The sequence below is a fragment of the Numenius arquata genome, chromosome 3, assembly GCF_964106895.1.
Source record: "Numenius arquata chromosome 3, bNumArq3.hap1.1, whole genome shotgun sequence".
NCBI lineage: Eukaryota > Metazoa > Chordata > Aves > Charadriiformes > Scolopacidae > Numenius > Numenius arquata.
Genome location: NC_133578.1, coordinates 41,707,464 through 41,720,409, shown reverse-complemented (window position 1 = coordinate 41,720,409; position 12,946 = coordinate 41,707,464). Strand labels below are relative to the sequence as shown.

Sequence of the window (12,946 nt, the reverse complement as noted above, 5' to 3'; positions counted from 1 at the left end):
AGCCTGGCCCAGCCAAAAAAAAAAAAAAAAATATATATATCTATTACCCTTCCAGCTCTGTGTTTACCCTTCCGAACGGGCTGTCTTTGGAGGCATTCTGCAGTTTCTGGGAGTTTGTGGACTGGAAAGGGACTATGCTGCCAAGCAGCTCGGCGACTGAAACAGAACAGGGCCATCCCCCTGCGCCACCCTGACAGCATCAGGGCAGAAGCCCAAGTGAGTGTGGGGACACCAAAGGCTGCCAGGAATCACCCCAGACAGATGAGACTCTCCAATTGCTGCTGAGGAAAGCAGATTTCGGTACCACCTTCCTTCCCACCCCCAGCATGCTCCCCTCCTCCTCCTCCCCACCAGAGATGCAGCATCTACAGCTCCCGCTCTGCAGATCCAACTGGTAATGGCTGGGCTGATTGACTGCAGATTTCCCTGTAACTGAGCTTAATTAGCAAGCTAATCAGGTCTGGAGATGGTTCCAATTTATTTATTGGCTGATGGCTGCCACTAATCGGCCTGGCCAGTTAATACTGGCAGCGCTGAGGTTTGTGCCAGGTGAACAAATAATGTCAGGATTTCACCATTTCTAGTGCTCGGAGCTGACAAAATTTGCCTGTCGAGCGCCTGAGCTCGGATGCGGGCAGGGTGTACCTGCAGAATCCTGTCCCCGTGGGATGAGGGAGTGCCCAAGCACCGTGCCCAGTTCAGACTAGCTCTGGCTCACCGGGAGGATGATGCTTGCAGGCAAGGACAGAAAAGGGGCACGTTCTGCCCTTTGCACACCAGCAGCATAACAGAGCTCAAACACCCAAAATAGTCCTTGTGGCAGGGACAAGGCATCCAAAGGCAGTGTCATCTATGGGTCACCTCTTTTGAAGGTGACCTAGAGCAAGCCTCTTACAACTTGCTCTTCTTAGTTCCCTCCAGCTGCGTGAAGGTGATATAAAAGAGAATTTTATTTTGCTTTTAAAAAAAAATATATATATTAAGGGGAATTTTTCTGTTGTGGGGGGGTTCTTTTTCCCCCCTGCAATTACCAGGAAAGAGGCATTAGTGTTCCCTGGGTTTGCTGGAGCATCTCTGGACTGATGTGGGATATCTCTTGAGAGGAGACAAGGAGAAAGGGGAGTGCTGGTGCTGTGGCAGGACCTGCCTCTCTCCCTAGTGCTGGGGAGCCGGGGAACCTGGACTTGTTAATTAAAGCATGGCGAAAAGGTCCCTTTCCTCAGCTCCAGCCCCAGAAGTCCCACCGGTGTCTGGATGTGGGATGGGGGACATGCGTGTGGGATGGCACCAAGCAAAGGAAGGAAGGGAATGGGATTTCCACACCTTCATCCCCCACCATAGAGAGGAACCAAAGGGAAGGAAGGCAGGATGAAAGGGGAGACATAGCAAAACAGCCGGAGAAGGTTCTAGCTATGGCAAAAACCTGCCCCTGGCTAAAGCATCTCTTCCCCAAAGGCATCCAGCCCCAAGCTTAAGACCCCAGGGGCTGGAGAGACCCCACACACCTTGTTAGGTGGCTCTGATCTTTAATCGCCCTCCATATTTTAAGCAAAAAAAAAAAAAGGAAGGAAAAAAAAAACCCTTGCTTCTAATTTGAATTTGTCTGGCATTGATTCTCACGCTGCCGTCCTCCTGTTGATTCAAGAGCCCTTTAGTGCCAATATTTTCTCCCTGTGAAAGCACTTACGAACAATAATGGAGTCATTTCTCAATCACCTTTCTGTAATAAGCCAGGAGATGGGTGGGTGAGCGTTGGGCATTTTGAGGGGCTGCAAAGCCCCTCCAGACCTTGGAGACTAAGGGTGACAATCCCAGTGTGGGACCTCACAAATGCAGCCAGTGAAGGTGGCCGGCAGGACTGGGGAGGATCTGGATGGAGCACCCTTCTCAGACGGCTGCAGGGCATCCCGCCCTGGGGTTTTTGGGTGATGGAGCCAGTCCACGTTGGTCAGGGAGAAGGGGAACGATGAGCTGGATGAGGCCAGGAAGCCCTGACACAGACGATGCTCATGGCACCGGGGGAGCAAAAGCAGGCGGGCGCGTTTCATGGCTGCGACTCTGAAATCTCTTGCTGGAGAGGGTTATTAGAGGGAGTAATTGGGATCACCTTACTTTACAAATGTTACTTTGCAGAATGAGGCAGGAAGACAGATCGATCTCAACTATTATTCATTAAGGAAAGTCCTTTATAAATCCCAAATTAACAATTTCTCTTAGAGAGAGACTTCCTATTACCCTTCTTCCGCGGGAACTTATTGCCGCTTTGGAAATGGGGAAATATGAAAATAATTGGGGAGGGGGAGAAATAGCAGTTGTGGGCTTAGGAGCCGAGCATCTGTTTAAAAAAAAAAATAATACAGATGTGTGTCTTAAAAATGACCATTACCTTAATTCAGAAAGGCAATGTTTTTGATAGATACTATTAGGCCACGGCCATAAAGACGTTCATAAAAGCCCAAGTGGCTTCTTAGCAATGAACAGGCTATTTGTAAATGTTCGGCGCTCGATGGCACATCTACAGGCAGCGATGGTTTGCAGGAGGTCTCTGCTGTCATTCGTACTCCCTGGTCAAAGACATGAATGTCAGCTGGGGGGGGGTGGGGAGGGACCAGAAAGCTGCTGTTACTGGTGCCAGTTGGACTGGGTAACTGCTTGCACTGGTCCTTGCCATCGGGGCTGCAGAGTGTTTTAGTTATTTAGGGTATGTTGCTGCATGCTGGGGGGGGGTCTGTCTTGGTGTTGGGGGTGAGGGGGAAGAGGGTATTTCAACCCAAATCCTCTTGATGTTTTGGGAAAAAAACACTGAGAAAAAGACGTTTCACAGAATCACAGAATCTTCATGGTTGGAAGGGGCCTTTGAGCTCATTGAGTCCAACCTGAGCAGTGGAGAAAAAAAAACCCAACAGTTAGTACTGCATAAAATCTCTTAGGTGCCTTCCAGCTTTGGTGCAGGGCTTTGAAATTTGGCAGGAGGGTGACCTGGTCATTTTACTGTAGGGGTTTGTATTTCACAGGGTGCGTTACCCCCAGCCACCAAATTTGGGGTGATAGGACATGCCCTAAGGATGCTTCAGGGATGTGTGTGAGAGGGCCTTGGGTAAAGAGATGTTCCCATTGCCCGAAGAAATCAGCCTGATTCAGTTTGAATCAAGGTAGCCAGCAAAAAAAGCCAGCATCTCTGAAAGGGGTTTTTGGGGCCGTACTGACGTTTTCCTGTATTTTCCTGAGTTCAGATGCTTTTGCAGCAAGAACAGACAGCTTAAACAAGATGGCAAGCGGAAGGAAACCAGCAAATATTTCTATTTAGACTTGGGCACTTGGGCAGATGCAGTTTTGGTCACCCCAGATAGCATCAGGGTATGTCACCTTAAAGGAAAAAAAAAAAAAAAAAAAAAAAAAGAAAAGAAAAATCTCTGCTAGTGCCCCGTTTCGGGGTATTGGTACCCTTTAGAGCCGCTTGGGGCGTTGAGAGGGAAGAGCTCCAGGCATTTATTCACCCTGTGAGCTCCAGCTCCTTGCTGTTGATAACACGCTCCTAGAAAATTATAAATGGGAGTCCCTGGTTTGTCTTTTGCTCTGTTAATTAATAGGATTTGAGCATTAAAACCGCTCCCCTAGAGTCGGCGATAGGCCCTTTGCCACTAATTCAGGCCCCTTGCCACTAATTCAGTCATCCTGGCAGGTCAGCGTAAACACCCCATATTTTACTGCCATTTTTAGATTATTCCCCTGCCTTGTAATTATTTTCCCGGGGGACGGCAGGGGATTAATTCCAGGCACCCGTTTCTCCGCAGATGGTGGCATGCCCTAGCACCGAGGCGTTGCAGAGCATCCCCTGGCAGTGAATAACGCCGCCGATTCGAGGGCCGTTCACTCGCTGACGAGGAAAATGTCGTTGTGCCGGGTCTGCGCTTCTCTTCCTCCGCTCTTTCTATAAACGAGAGGGAGGAAGGACTCGCTGCTGGGTATGCCTCGTCTGCGCCGGCGATGCAGTCCTCTGGGCGCAGAGGGAAATCGGCAGGGAGATGCTCGCCTGGCTGCACTGGGGGTTGCAGCCCCAGTGGGTACCAGAGGGGCTTGCGGGCACCTGGAGCGTGGGAGCCCCCACTCAGGCTTCACTCCAGCACGGTCGGCATCACAGCCAGGGGCTGAGGCTGTTTATTCCCAGGGGTTTTCTCCGCACAGGGATTTTTTTTTTTGCAGAAGGAGGACCACCAGGAGCCTGCACGCCCCTCAAACAAGCTGCTTACCAAGAGGAGGGATAATTGTTTTGCTTACAGCTAAAACAGCCCTTTTTCTATACGGTTTAGCTATATGACTTAATCTCCTGCCAAGGCCGGGAGTCGGAGAACCCGAGAGACCAAGAAAATGCCACGTTTTCCTTTGGGGCTGAGATGCTAGGAGGTAAAGCCAAGGTTTAAAATCCACATGGGTCCAGGGGGAAAAAAAAAAAAAAAAAAGCGCCTCTATCCCTCCTTCATCCCTCAGGCCTGCTTGGAAAGGCGGCCTCTTGCTTCTCCTCTTAGGCTGAGCCCCGGGGAAAGTTGGGCGAGTAAGTTTGCCGAGCCAGAGGGAGGGCGGCACAGATCGATTGGCAAGTTTAATAGGATCAGGTCAGTGTAATCCTGTTTTAGCCATTGTAATTCAGGCAGCCAAGGAGACCTCAAACTATAGGGGAAGGGGCTTTTAAAACCTCAGTGGTCCTGCCACAAAGCCAGAGGCTGGGGCTGGGACAAAAGCGGGAAAGAGGATGAAGTGGCTTGAAATAAATAGATTAAGGCTCTCTATGGGCCGGGCATAGCGGGAGGGAGAAAAGAGCAAGCAAGGGGCGGGTGAGCATCCTGCAGCGGTGGGGAGGGGGACGGGAAGGGACCTCGCACCCACGAGGGATGCGAGCTGGCTCGGCAGAGCATCCCCTTCTGCTATGGGGCAGCCGGTTCGGGGCACAGGGTGGGTTTCTCCCTCCTCTCCCCCCCCCCCCCCCACCACTCCTCGTATGTTTCTGAAGGGTTGGGATAGGCAATCAATTTTTATGATGCAATTTATAATTCATACAGGTTGTCTTCGTACATATGGTGTTGCTTTTGTGTGTCAGGGTGCCGGATGCTTTATGACGGTGACGGCGGGAATTTGCATTGGCGACCGCTTACCGGCCTCATCACTCTCCTCCTCACATGTGAAGATTGATACAGCCCCGGTGGAACGGCGCGGGGTGGGCCCGATCCTGTCGGACAGCAAGCCCGGAGGGGCGGGTGTCTCTTGCAGGGGGTAACTTGTGCCTGTTGGGGAACGGGGAAGATGCTCAGTCCTCGGAGGGGGTTCTTTCTGGCAGGAATATGGACCCCCTCACCCATCTCTCCAGATACCGGGGTCAGCCCCACTCGGGGGGGGACGCTTGGCCGGGAAGCCCCTGCTGTCACAGGGGGATAACCCCAATGGAGTGGGGAGGGGGGGGAGGGAGAGGGGTCCAGCACCACCCGTCCGGGCACAAAGGGGTCCTTGTCGGCAGGGCAGCCGCATCCCCGGGGGCAGGAGGGGCAGGTAAAAGGCACAAAGCCGAGCCTGGCCAGTCCCAGCTGAAATAATTAAACCAATTAAGTCAATACAAACAGAAACAAGGTGGAAGGCAGAGCTGCCGCCTCTGAGGAAGCGGGGGGGGGGGGCGCAGCTCCCCACCCCCCCATCCTGGCACGCACTGAGTTTGTCCGGTCTCTGCAGCAGCCCTGGCATGCGGTGAGTTTGCCAGGTCGCTGTGGAGAGGGGTTAAGGGAGGGGCAAGGGGGGGGATTTAAAAGCTCTGATGTCTTATTCAAGAGGGAGGCAGCGCACTCCTCACCCCGCCGGGGAGGGGTGGCCTCCTCCAGCCACCACATCCCAGTGCTGCTCAACAGCAGTGACCGGGGGCTTAAATATATATATATATATACACACACACACACACACTTTATATATACGTTTAAAAAAGGGGGTTTCCTGAGGCAGACGGGAGCGGGCAGCTTTCCTTCCCCTCTGACTTTGGGCTGCTGCAAAGCAGGCCGGCGTTTCTGCTGCGCTCCCCGAGCAGTGCAATTATTTGATCTGCAGATGTAAGAGGAATTTATTGTAACAACAAATATAGTGATGTCAAAACCCAACCTTGGATTAAAGCCGGCAGCCAAAGGGGAAGTGTATTAATTTCAAACAGCATCAGAGGCCAGTGCCTATTAGGACGAGCTATTCTTCAGACCCCCCCATCAGAATTAATCATTGGGAGTTAATTTGAAGCTCAGACAAGTTGCTGTTAATTTAGTGCAGGGAGGACGGGATGGAATAAAAAGCTGAGGTGCTGGCCGGGCCTCCTGGGTCTCATTAATCAGCGAGCTGAGACGGCCTGGCTTGATTACAATTTGCAAAAAAATTCATTAGAGCCTGGGCGATTGACAATTTTTCTCTCTGCCTGTGATCTGACTCATTAGGCAGCCAAATGAAAGCCATGATGATGGTGATGATGACAGCTATCAACCCCCTCGCTTGTTTATCTCCTTCTCCTCCGGTCCCCGGCCCGGGGCTCCCCCCTCCAGCCCCAAAGCCCCACTCCTGGGGCGGGGGGGGGGGGCGATAGGAGACCCCAACCCGCGGAGCAAATAACTTTCCTGCGCCTGGGGCAGATGCCGGCTTGTAGAGGGAGGGGTGCCCCGGGGGGGGGGAAAGGGGTGAGGAGCAGCTGCTCCTCCCTAAAATACAACGCAGGCACACACAGCCCCCCCTCCGGCGGTGGGGGTACAGCCGGGTCGCCGCTCGCCCCAGCCGGCTCCGGGTTGCTGTGCTTTCCAAGCAGCATCCCTTTCGCACCAAAACCAAATCAAAGTAGATTATTATTATTATTATTATTATTATTATTATTATTATTATTATTATTATTTTCTTTTTAAAAAAGGCAAGTGCTCCGAAGAGGAGCAGCGCTGGGACACCCGAGGCGGGGGGGGGGGGGGGACGACACACGGGTGGGGCTGCGCCACGCGTGTCCCGGCTCCCTGCTCCCTCCCGTGTGGAAACGAAACCAAAAATTATTAATAATAATAATAATAATAATTTTTTAATATTTTTTTTTTAACGAGCCAAAGGAGCGGGCAGTGGCGGCTGCCGAAAAGCCTGGAATTACCCGTGGGTTCCCCCGTTATTCCGCCCCCCCGCCGCGTCCCCGGCTGCCCGTGGGGTCCGGCGGGGGCTCTGGCAGCGATGCTGCCCGCGGCTGTTCCGTTTCGGTGGTGGGAGAGGGGAGCAGGGACACCCCCCCCGCCCCGCTCCACCCCCTCGGAGGCGCCGTCAGCTCCCCCCCCCCCCCCCCCCCCCGAACCCGGCGTTACAAAATAATAATAATAATAATTAATAAATAAATTATGAAGTGCGAGGGCTAGAAATGATGCGACCACCGCCAAGCCTTGAGCTACCCGCCGTTACCTCGGGGGCGAATCGCTCCCTTGAATGACCCCCTAGTTTAATTTTAATAGACGTACCACACACACCCCCCAGCCCCCCCCCCCCGCACCCCTCTTTTCCTCCAGAAATTAATGCTTTTTAATTCCAAATAGCCGCCGACGCCAACGATAAGGGTTTCACCGGCGCGGATGCAACCGGGATGCGTAAAACGGGGAAAAAGAAAAGAAAACAAAAAACAAGGATGAAAAGGATGGGGGGGGGGGGGGTGCAACGCGGGACCCTCCGGCCCCGGCCCCCCCGCCGCAGTGCCCCTACCCCCGGCTGCGCTGGGCTGGGGGGGAGCGGCGGGGGGTGCAACACGAGCGGCCGCCGGAAAGCGGCTGTGTGCCCCCCCCCCCCCCCAAAAGCACGGGGCTGGGAGCCAGCCGGCTGCCCGTTGGGGGTGGATGTAGGGCTGTTTCCCCACCCCACCCCCCCCCGGCCCGTCGAGGCCAGCCACGTTTATTCACACAAAAAGCATTTTTCCAGCCTTCCCACCCCGAAAAAAAAAAAAAACAAAAAAAACCACCAAACCAAAAACCAAACCACCAAACAAAACCCCCCCAAAAAACCCAACAACAAAACCCAATAACAACTACAAAAAAAACCCCCAAAACCCCACAAACACGACACTTTTTTCCCTTTTACCCTTCTTCTCCCCGAAAATAAATGTGGCTTCGCAAAAAGGCGAGAGCAGCATTGCTCCGCTCCGGCAGCGCAGGAGGGGAAAGGAAAATCAGCTCAACGCCAAATTCTGCACAGAACAGGCGGGGGCTGGAGGGCTTTTTTTTTTTTTTGTCTTTTTTTTTTTGTTTGTTTCTTTGTCAGTTTTTATTCACAAGACTTAGTTTGCTTTAAATTTCATAACTTATAAGGAAATAAGCTACATTGAAATAAATTAAACACAATAGAGAAGATCGTGCTTTTCCCCCCCCCCACCACCACCTCTCTTTCTCTCTCTCTTTGAAACATGGCTTGGCAGAACAGGCAAACCAAATCGACAGAAAGCCAGGCAAAAAATATATTTAAAAAATCGGTCCCCAGTGCTTGCCACTCAGCCATCGGAAATAAAACCAAACAATAAAAAAGGCATGAAATTAAAACTCTTAGCTTTCTTTCGTTTTTGTTCTCTCATCTTTTTTTTTTTTTTTTTTTTTTACCTGTCGCCCCCGATAAGAAACCAAACCCAAAAGATGGCTAAAGGCGCGCTGCGGGTTTCGCTGGGGATGTCTCTGCCGGTGAGGTGGGGGGTGAGGAGGGGACACGGGCAGATCTCTGCTGGATCCAGCGCCGACGCCGTACCGCATCTGTGGTCCCCATCGCAGCCAAGACAGCACGAGTTATGTACAAAGTGGGGGGGGGGGGGGGGGCAGCATAATAATAAATATCTGTGTCTCTCTTCTAGAGTATGATATTCCTGCTCCGAACCAAAACAGTTTCCAAGCCTCTTTCCTTCACAGACTCTTGCTTGACTCGGTAAGTGGAAAGTTTCACTTTAAAGTTCGCTCATGGTGGGGATTTGCCGTGTGCTCGCATGGGATTTTTTTTTTCTTGTTGTTTGTTTTAGGGGTTTTTTTTTTTGCTTCTTTTTTTTTTTTCTTTTTTTTTTTTTTTTTCGGGTGGGCTGTTTTTAAACCCCGATTTGGAAACTTTTTCCCCTCAAAAACTTGTGGTTCTGAGTGTAGGGAGAGATCAGGGTCGGGCTTGCTCCAGCTGCTGATGCTGACTCCTGATGGCAAACCTGCTGACGTGCACCGGGATGGGTACCACGATCTTAGGGTTTCGGGAGGGCTCCCCTGTCTTGGAGTTGGCGTTGCCCGCCTTGACCCGTTTCCATTTAGCCCGTCTGTTCTGGAACCAGATTTTCACCTGCACCTCGCTGAGTTTGAGGGCATGAGCGATTTGGGACCTCTCCGTCAGGGACAGGTACTTTTTGCAGTGAAATTCCTTTTCCAGCTCCAGCAGCTGCTCGCTGGTGAAGGCTGTTCGCCTCCGCCGGTTTTTGCCCGTGGATGTGGTGTTGGTGGAATTGGGAGGGTTTTGGGGGTTTTCTTCCAGCGCGTTGCCAGAGTCCTCTTCCTTGTGAGCTGCCTGGCCGGGGATGTTGTCATCCGAGCTATAGTCTAGATCGCTGTCCATGGAGAAACTTTCCTCTTTGCCTTTTGCATCCTCTTCTGCTTTGGGGTCCTCCTTCCCCTGGCCCCGGAGAGCCCCGGCTGGAAGCGAAGCAGAGGCCTTTCGTTAGTATTTGGTACCCTCCGTCCCGCGGCCACCGCGCCCCCCCGGCCCCCAGGTCCGTCAGCTGAAAATTGTTGAGGGTTGGTTTTTTTGGTTTTTTTTTTTTTTTCCGCGTGTCTTTCAGTCGGATTGATTTTTTTTAATTATTATTTTTATTTTTCAAGCGGCGGGGGCTCGAAACCTCCCTCCTCCTCCTCCTCCCTTCTCCTGGGCCTTGCGGCCACCGGACCCCGGGGGCCAGCGCTGTCTCCTCCCGCGGGTCCCCCGTCGCCGCCCCTTCCCCCGACCCCCTCCCAGCCGGCCCCGCCGGGGCGCGATGCGCGCAACGGGCGGCGGGACCCCGCTCCCCCTCGACGGCTCCGGCGCTCACTCACCGAGGGAGGCCTGGACGGCGTCGGCGGCGGGGAAGGGCAGGAGGGCTCCGTCCTTCCCCAGGAAGGCTTTGCCGTCGTCGCCGCCGCCGTCCGGGGGCATCCCCTCGGCTTTATCGAAGTTACCCGGGGGTGCGAACTTCCTGGAGGCCTCCTGGTGCTGGGGGGAGGCGGGGAAGGTGCCGGGCAGCGTGGCCATGAGGGTGGAGGTGAGGGCCATGCCCTGAGCCAGGCTGGAGCAGAAACCCGTGGGCAGGCTGGGGAGCTGGTGGTGGTGGGGATGCGCGGGGGGCAGCGCCGGCTGCAGGGCGCCCTGCGGCAGCGCCGGGGGCGGCGGGGGGGGCGGCGGCAGCACCACGGGTCGGTAGGGCATGAACATGGGGTAGCCGGTGTAGACGAAGTGGCCGGGGGCGGGCGGCGGGGGGCTGCCGATGAGAGAGTCGATGCTGAAGGCCGTGCTGCTTCCCAGCGGGCGCTGCATCATCATCAGCGAGGGCTGGAAAGCCGCGCTCATGCCGGAGCGGCGGCGGCAGCGACCACCTTCCTCCTCCTCCTCCTCCTCCTCCTCCTCCTCCTCCTCCTCTTCTTCTTCTTCTTCCTCCTCTTCCTCCTCAGAGCCGCGCAGCGCCCACGCGTGGGGCACAGCCGGGGCGGAGGGGGGCCGCGGCCCGCCGCCCCCGCCCGCACATCGGGGCTGCTGCCCCCCACCCGCCGCCGCCGCCGCCGCCGCCGCCGCCGCCGCCGCCGCCGCCGCCGTGCGCCCCCGCGGAGCCCGCCCGCCGCCGCCGCCGCGCCGCTCTGCCCGCCCGCGCTCCCCCGCGCCCATTCACATTTTGCCCGGCTGGGAACCCGGCCCGCCCCACGTGGCCGCCGCCGCCGCCCGCCATTGGGCAGGAGGAGGGCTGGGCGGGGCCGAGAGGTGAGACCACGCCCCCAACTCCTCTTCTCCCTCCCTCTTCCCCTCCCACTCCCCTCCCACCCCCCCCCATTCACCTCCTCCCGGCCGACGGACGGGGCGGCCCACGCGTGAGCCCCCCTCTCTCCCCGCGGGTCGCCCGTGGGAAGCCCCGACGGGGACCTACGCCCCGCGGTGCCGCTGGGGACCTCCCTGGGGTCCCTCACTCCCCCGGGGCGTGTGACATTCCCCATCAGACACACCAATTTGGTGCCTCCAAAACCCTCTTTTTTTTTTTTTTCTTTTTCTTTTTCTTTTTCTTTTTTTTTCCCAACTACTTTATTCACGCTTTCTCTCCCCCCTCCTCCCTTTTCTTTTTTTTTTTTTTTTTTTTTTTTTTGAAAAGCCCCCAAATAGGCTCCATGTGGTTCTGGGTAAAGTCAGCCCCTGGCTTGGCTTTGAAATTGCTTCTGCAATTATGTAAAAGAGCCATTCAGCAACACGGCGGAATTAAAAGCGATGGAGGGCTGCTCCCTTTTCTCCGGCGAGCCTCTCATGTTGGCCGGCTCAAAGCCTTTTCCAACACGATGTCTTTGGCGAGGACAAAAGCTAGAACAAAAAAAAAAAAAAAAAAGAAGGGGAAAAAGAAAAAGAGGAAAAAAAAAAAAAAGCCCCCAAACTTGTAAATTGAACGTCAAGGGAACTTTACACAATTTCAAAGGCCATAAATAATGATAAAGGGACCAGGCGAAGAGGCAAACCCAGGCAATTAATGGAGGTTCCCAAGCAAAGATCAAGTGGTTTGGAAAATAAAATTAAATGCAAAAAAAAAAAGGGGGGGGGAAAGGAGAGGGGCTGGCTGGGGGTGGGATCCCTCCTGCCTTTGGGAAGTTGAAGCCTTCCCAGGACAATGGCACTGGCTGTGCCTCTGGGTTCAGTTTCGGAGGGCTTTTGGGCAGAAATCCCGACTAAAAGTGGCTTTTGGCTGAGGGGGTGTCCCCCCCTGAAAGCCAAGGGTCAGCAGGAGATCCCTCTCCTGCCTGGCCTGCCCACTTGGGAAGCTCTTAATGACCTGCCACTCGTTTCTATCTAATTGATGCTCATATTTTCCGGGGGAAGGATGGCAGATGTCAGGCTGGGGGGGCCATGCACCCCAAGAGGAAGGTGACCCCTGCTGTGGCCAGGCCGGTGGGCGCCAAGGATGGGGAGAGCAACGCTCTGTCCTCCAAATCCTTTCCCTCTTGGCCAGCTGCCCTCCACCCCCCCCGAAAACCCAGAGAGCACGGCAAGGGGTGAGGGTGGTCCCTCGAGCATTGACACAACTGCACATCCCAGCAGACACCCTCCTCAAGGCAGTGGGGGGCTTTTACCCCCCCCCCCCCCCCAAATGTACCCATTAGAGTTTGTCCCCTGGGGAGGTCATGACCTCCCACCCAGCCCTCAGCAAGTGGCATTTTCAGCACCCTCCCCCCAAAAAAATCCATTTGCTGCTAATTCCTACCACTGAAGCTTGGTGGCTTCTCCAACTGGGGGGCTGGAGGCTGCCCCCCACCCTGTGCCCGGATATCTGGGTCAGTTTATCCTTCCACATTTCCAGCCAACATCTGAAACCGTTCTTTTCTTGGCAGAAAGGATTTGGGGGGGGGGGGGGGATTATTGCTTTTGGGCCTTGGCACGGTTTCACTGGCCAGTCCTTCATCTGGCTCCTCATCCCTGGCTTGGTGCAGCTTTTGGGGTACCGAGCCCCATTGGTCACCCAGGGCATGAATTTTGGGAGTTTCCCCACCACCAGCACTATTTTTCTGCTGAAGAAACAAATTTTTTCCCTGCAGCGTGGCGAACGGGACAGGGTGGACGGCCATCGAAGCGGCTGCTGCTGAGGACAGGGGGGTATGTGTGTGTATGTGTGTGCCTGCGCACGCTTTTTGGGGCCCATCTCTGACTTCAAGGGAGTGGGAAAAGTTTACTTATACAGCTCATTTCC

The 12,946-nt window shown here is 54.5% G+C and overlaps 1 protein-coding gene across 1 annotated transcript; it reads right to left on the bottom strand.

Annotated features, from left to right (window-relative positions):
• Window positions 1-9,150: 9,150 nt before the first annotated feature.
• GBX2 (gastrulation brain homeobox 2) lies at window positions 9,151-10,581 on the bottom strand. The gene is made up of 2 exons (XM_074145622.1): window positions 10,071-10,581; window positions 9,151-9,674 (listed from the first exon to the last, which is right to left on the bottom strand). Exons 1-2 carry the CDS (start codon window positions 10,579-10,581, stop codon window positions 9,151-9,153), a joined length of 1,035 nt encoding a protein of 344 aa, XP_074001723.1.
• Window positions 10,582-12,946: the final 2,365 nt, after the last annotated feature.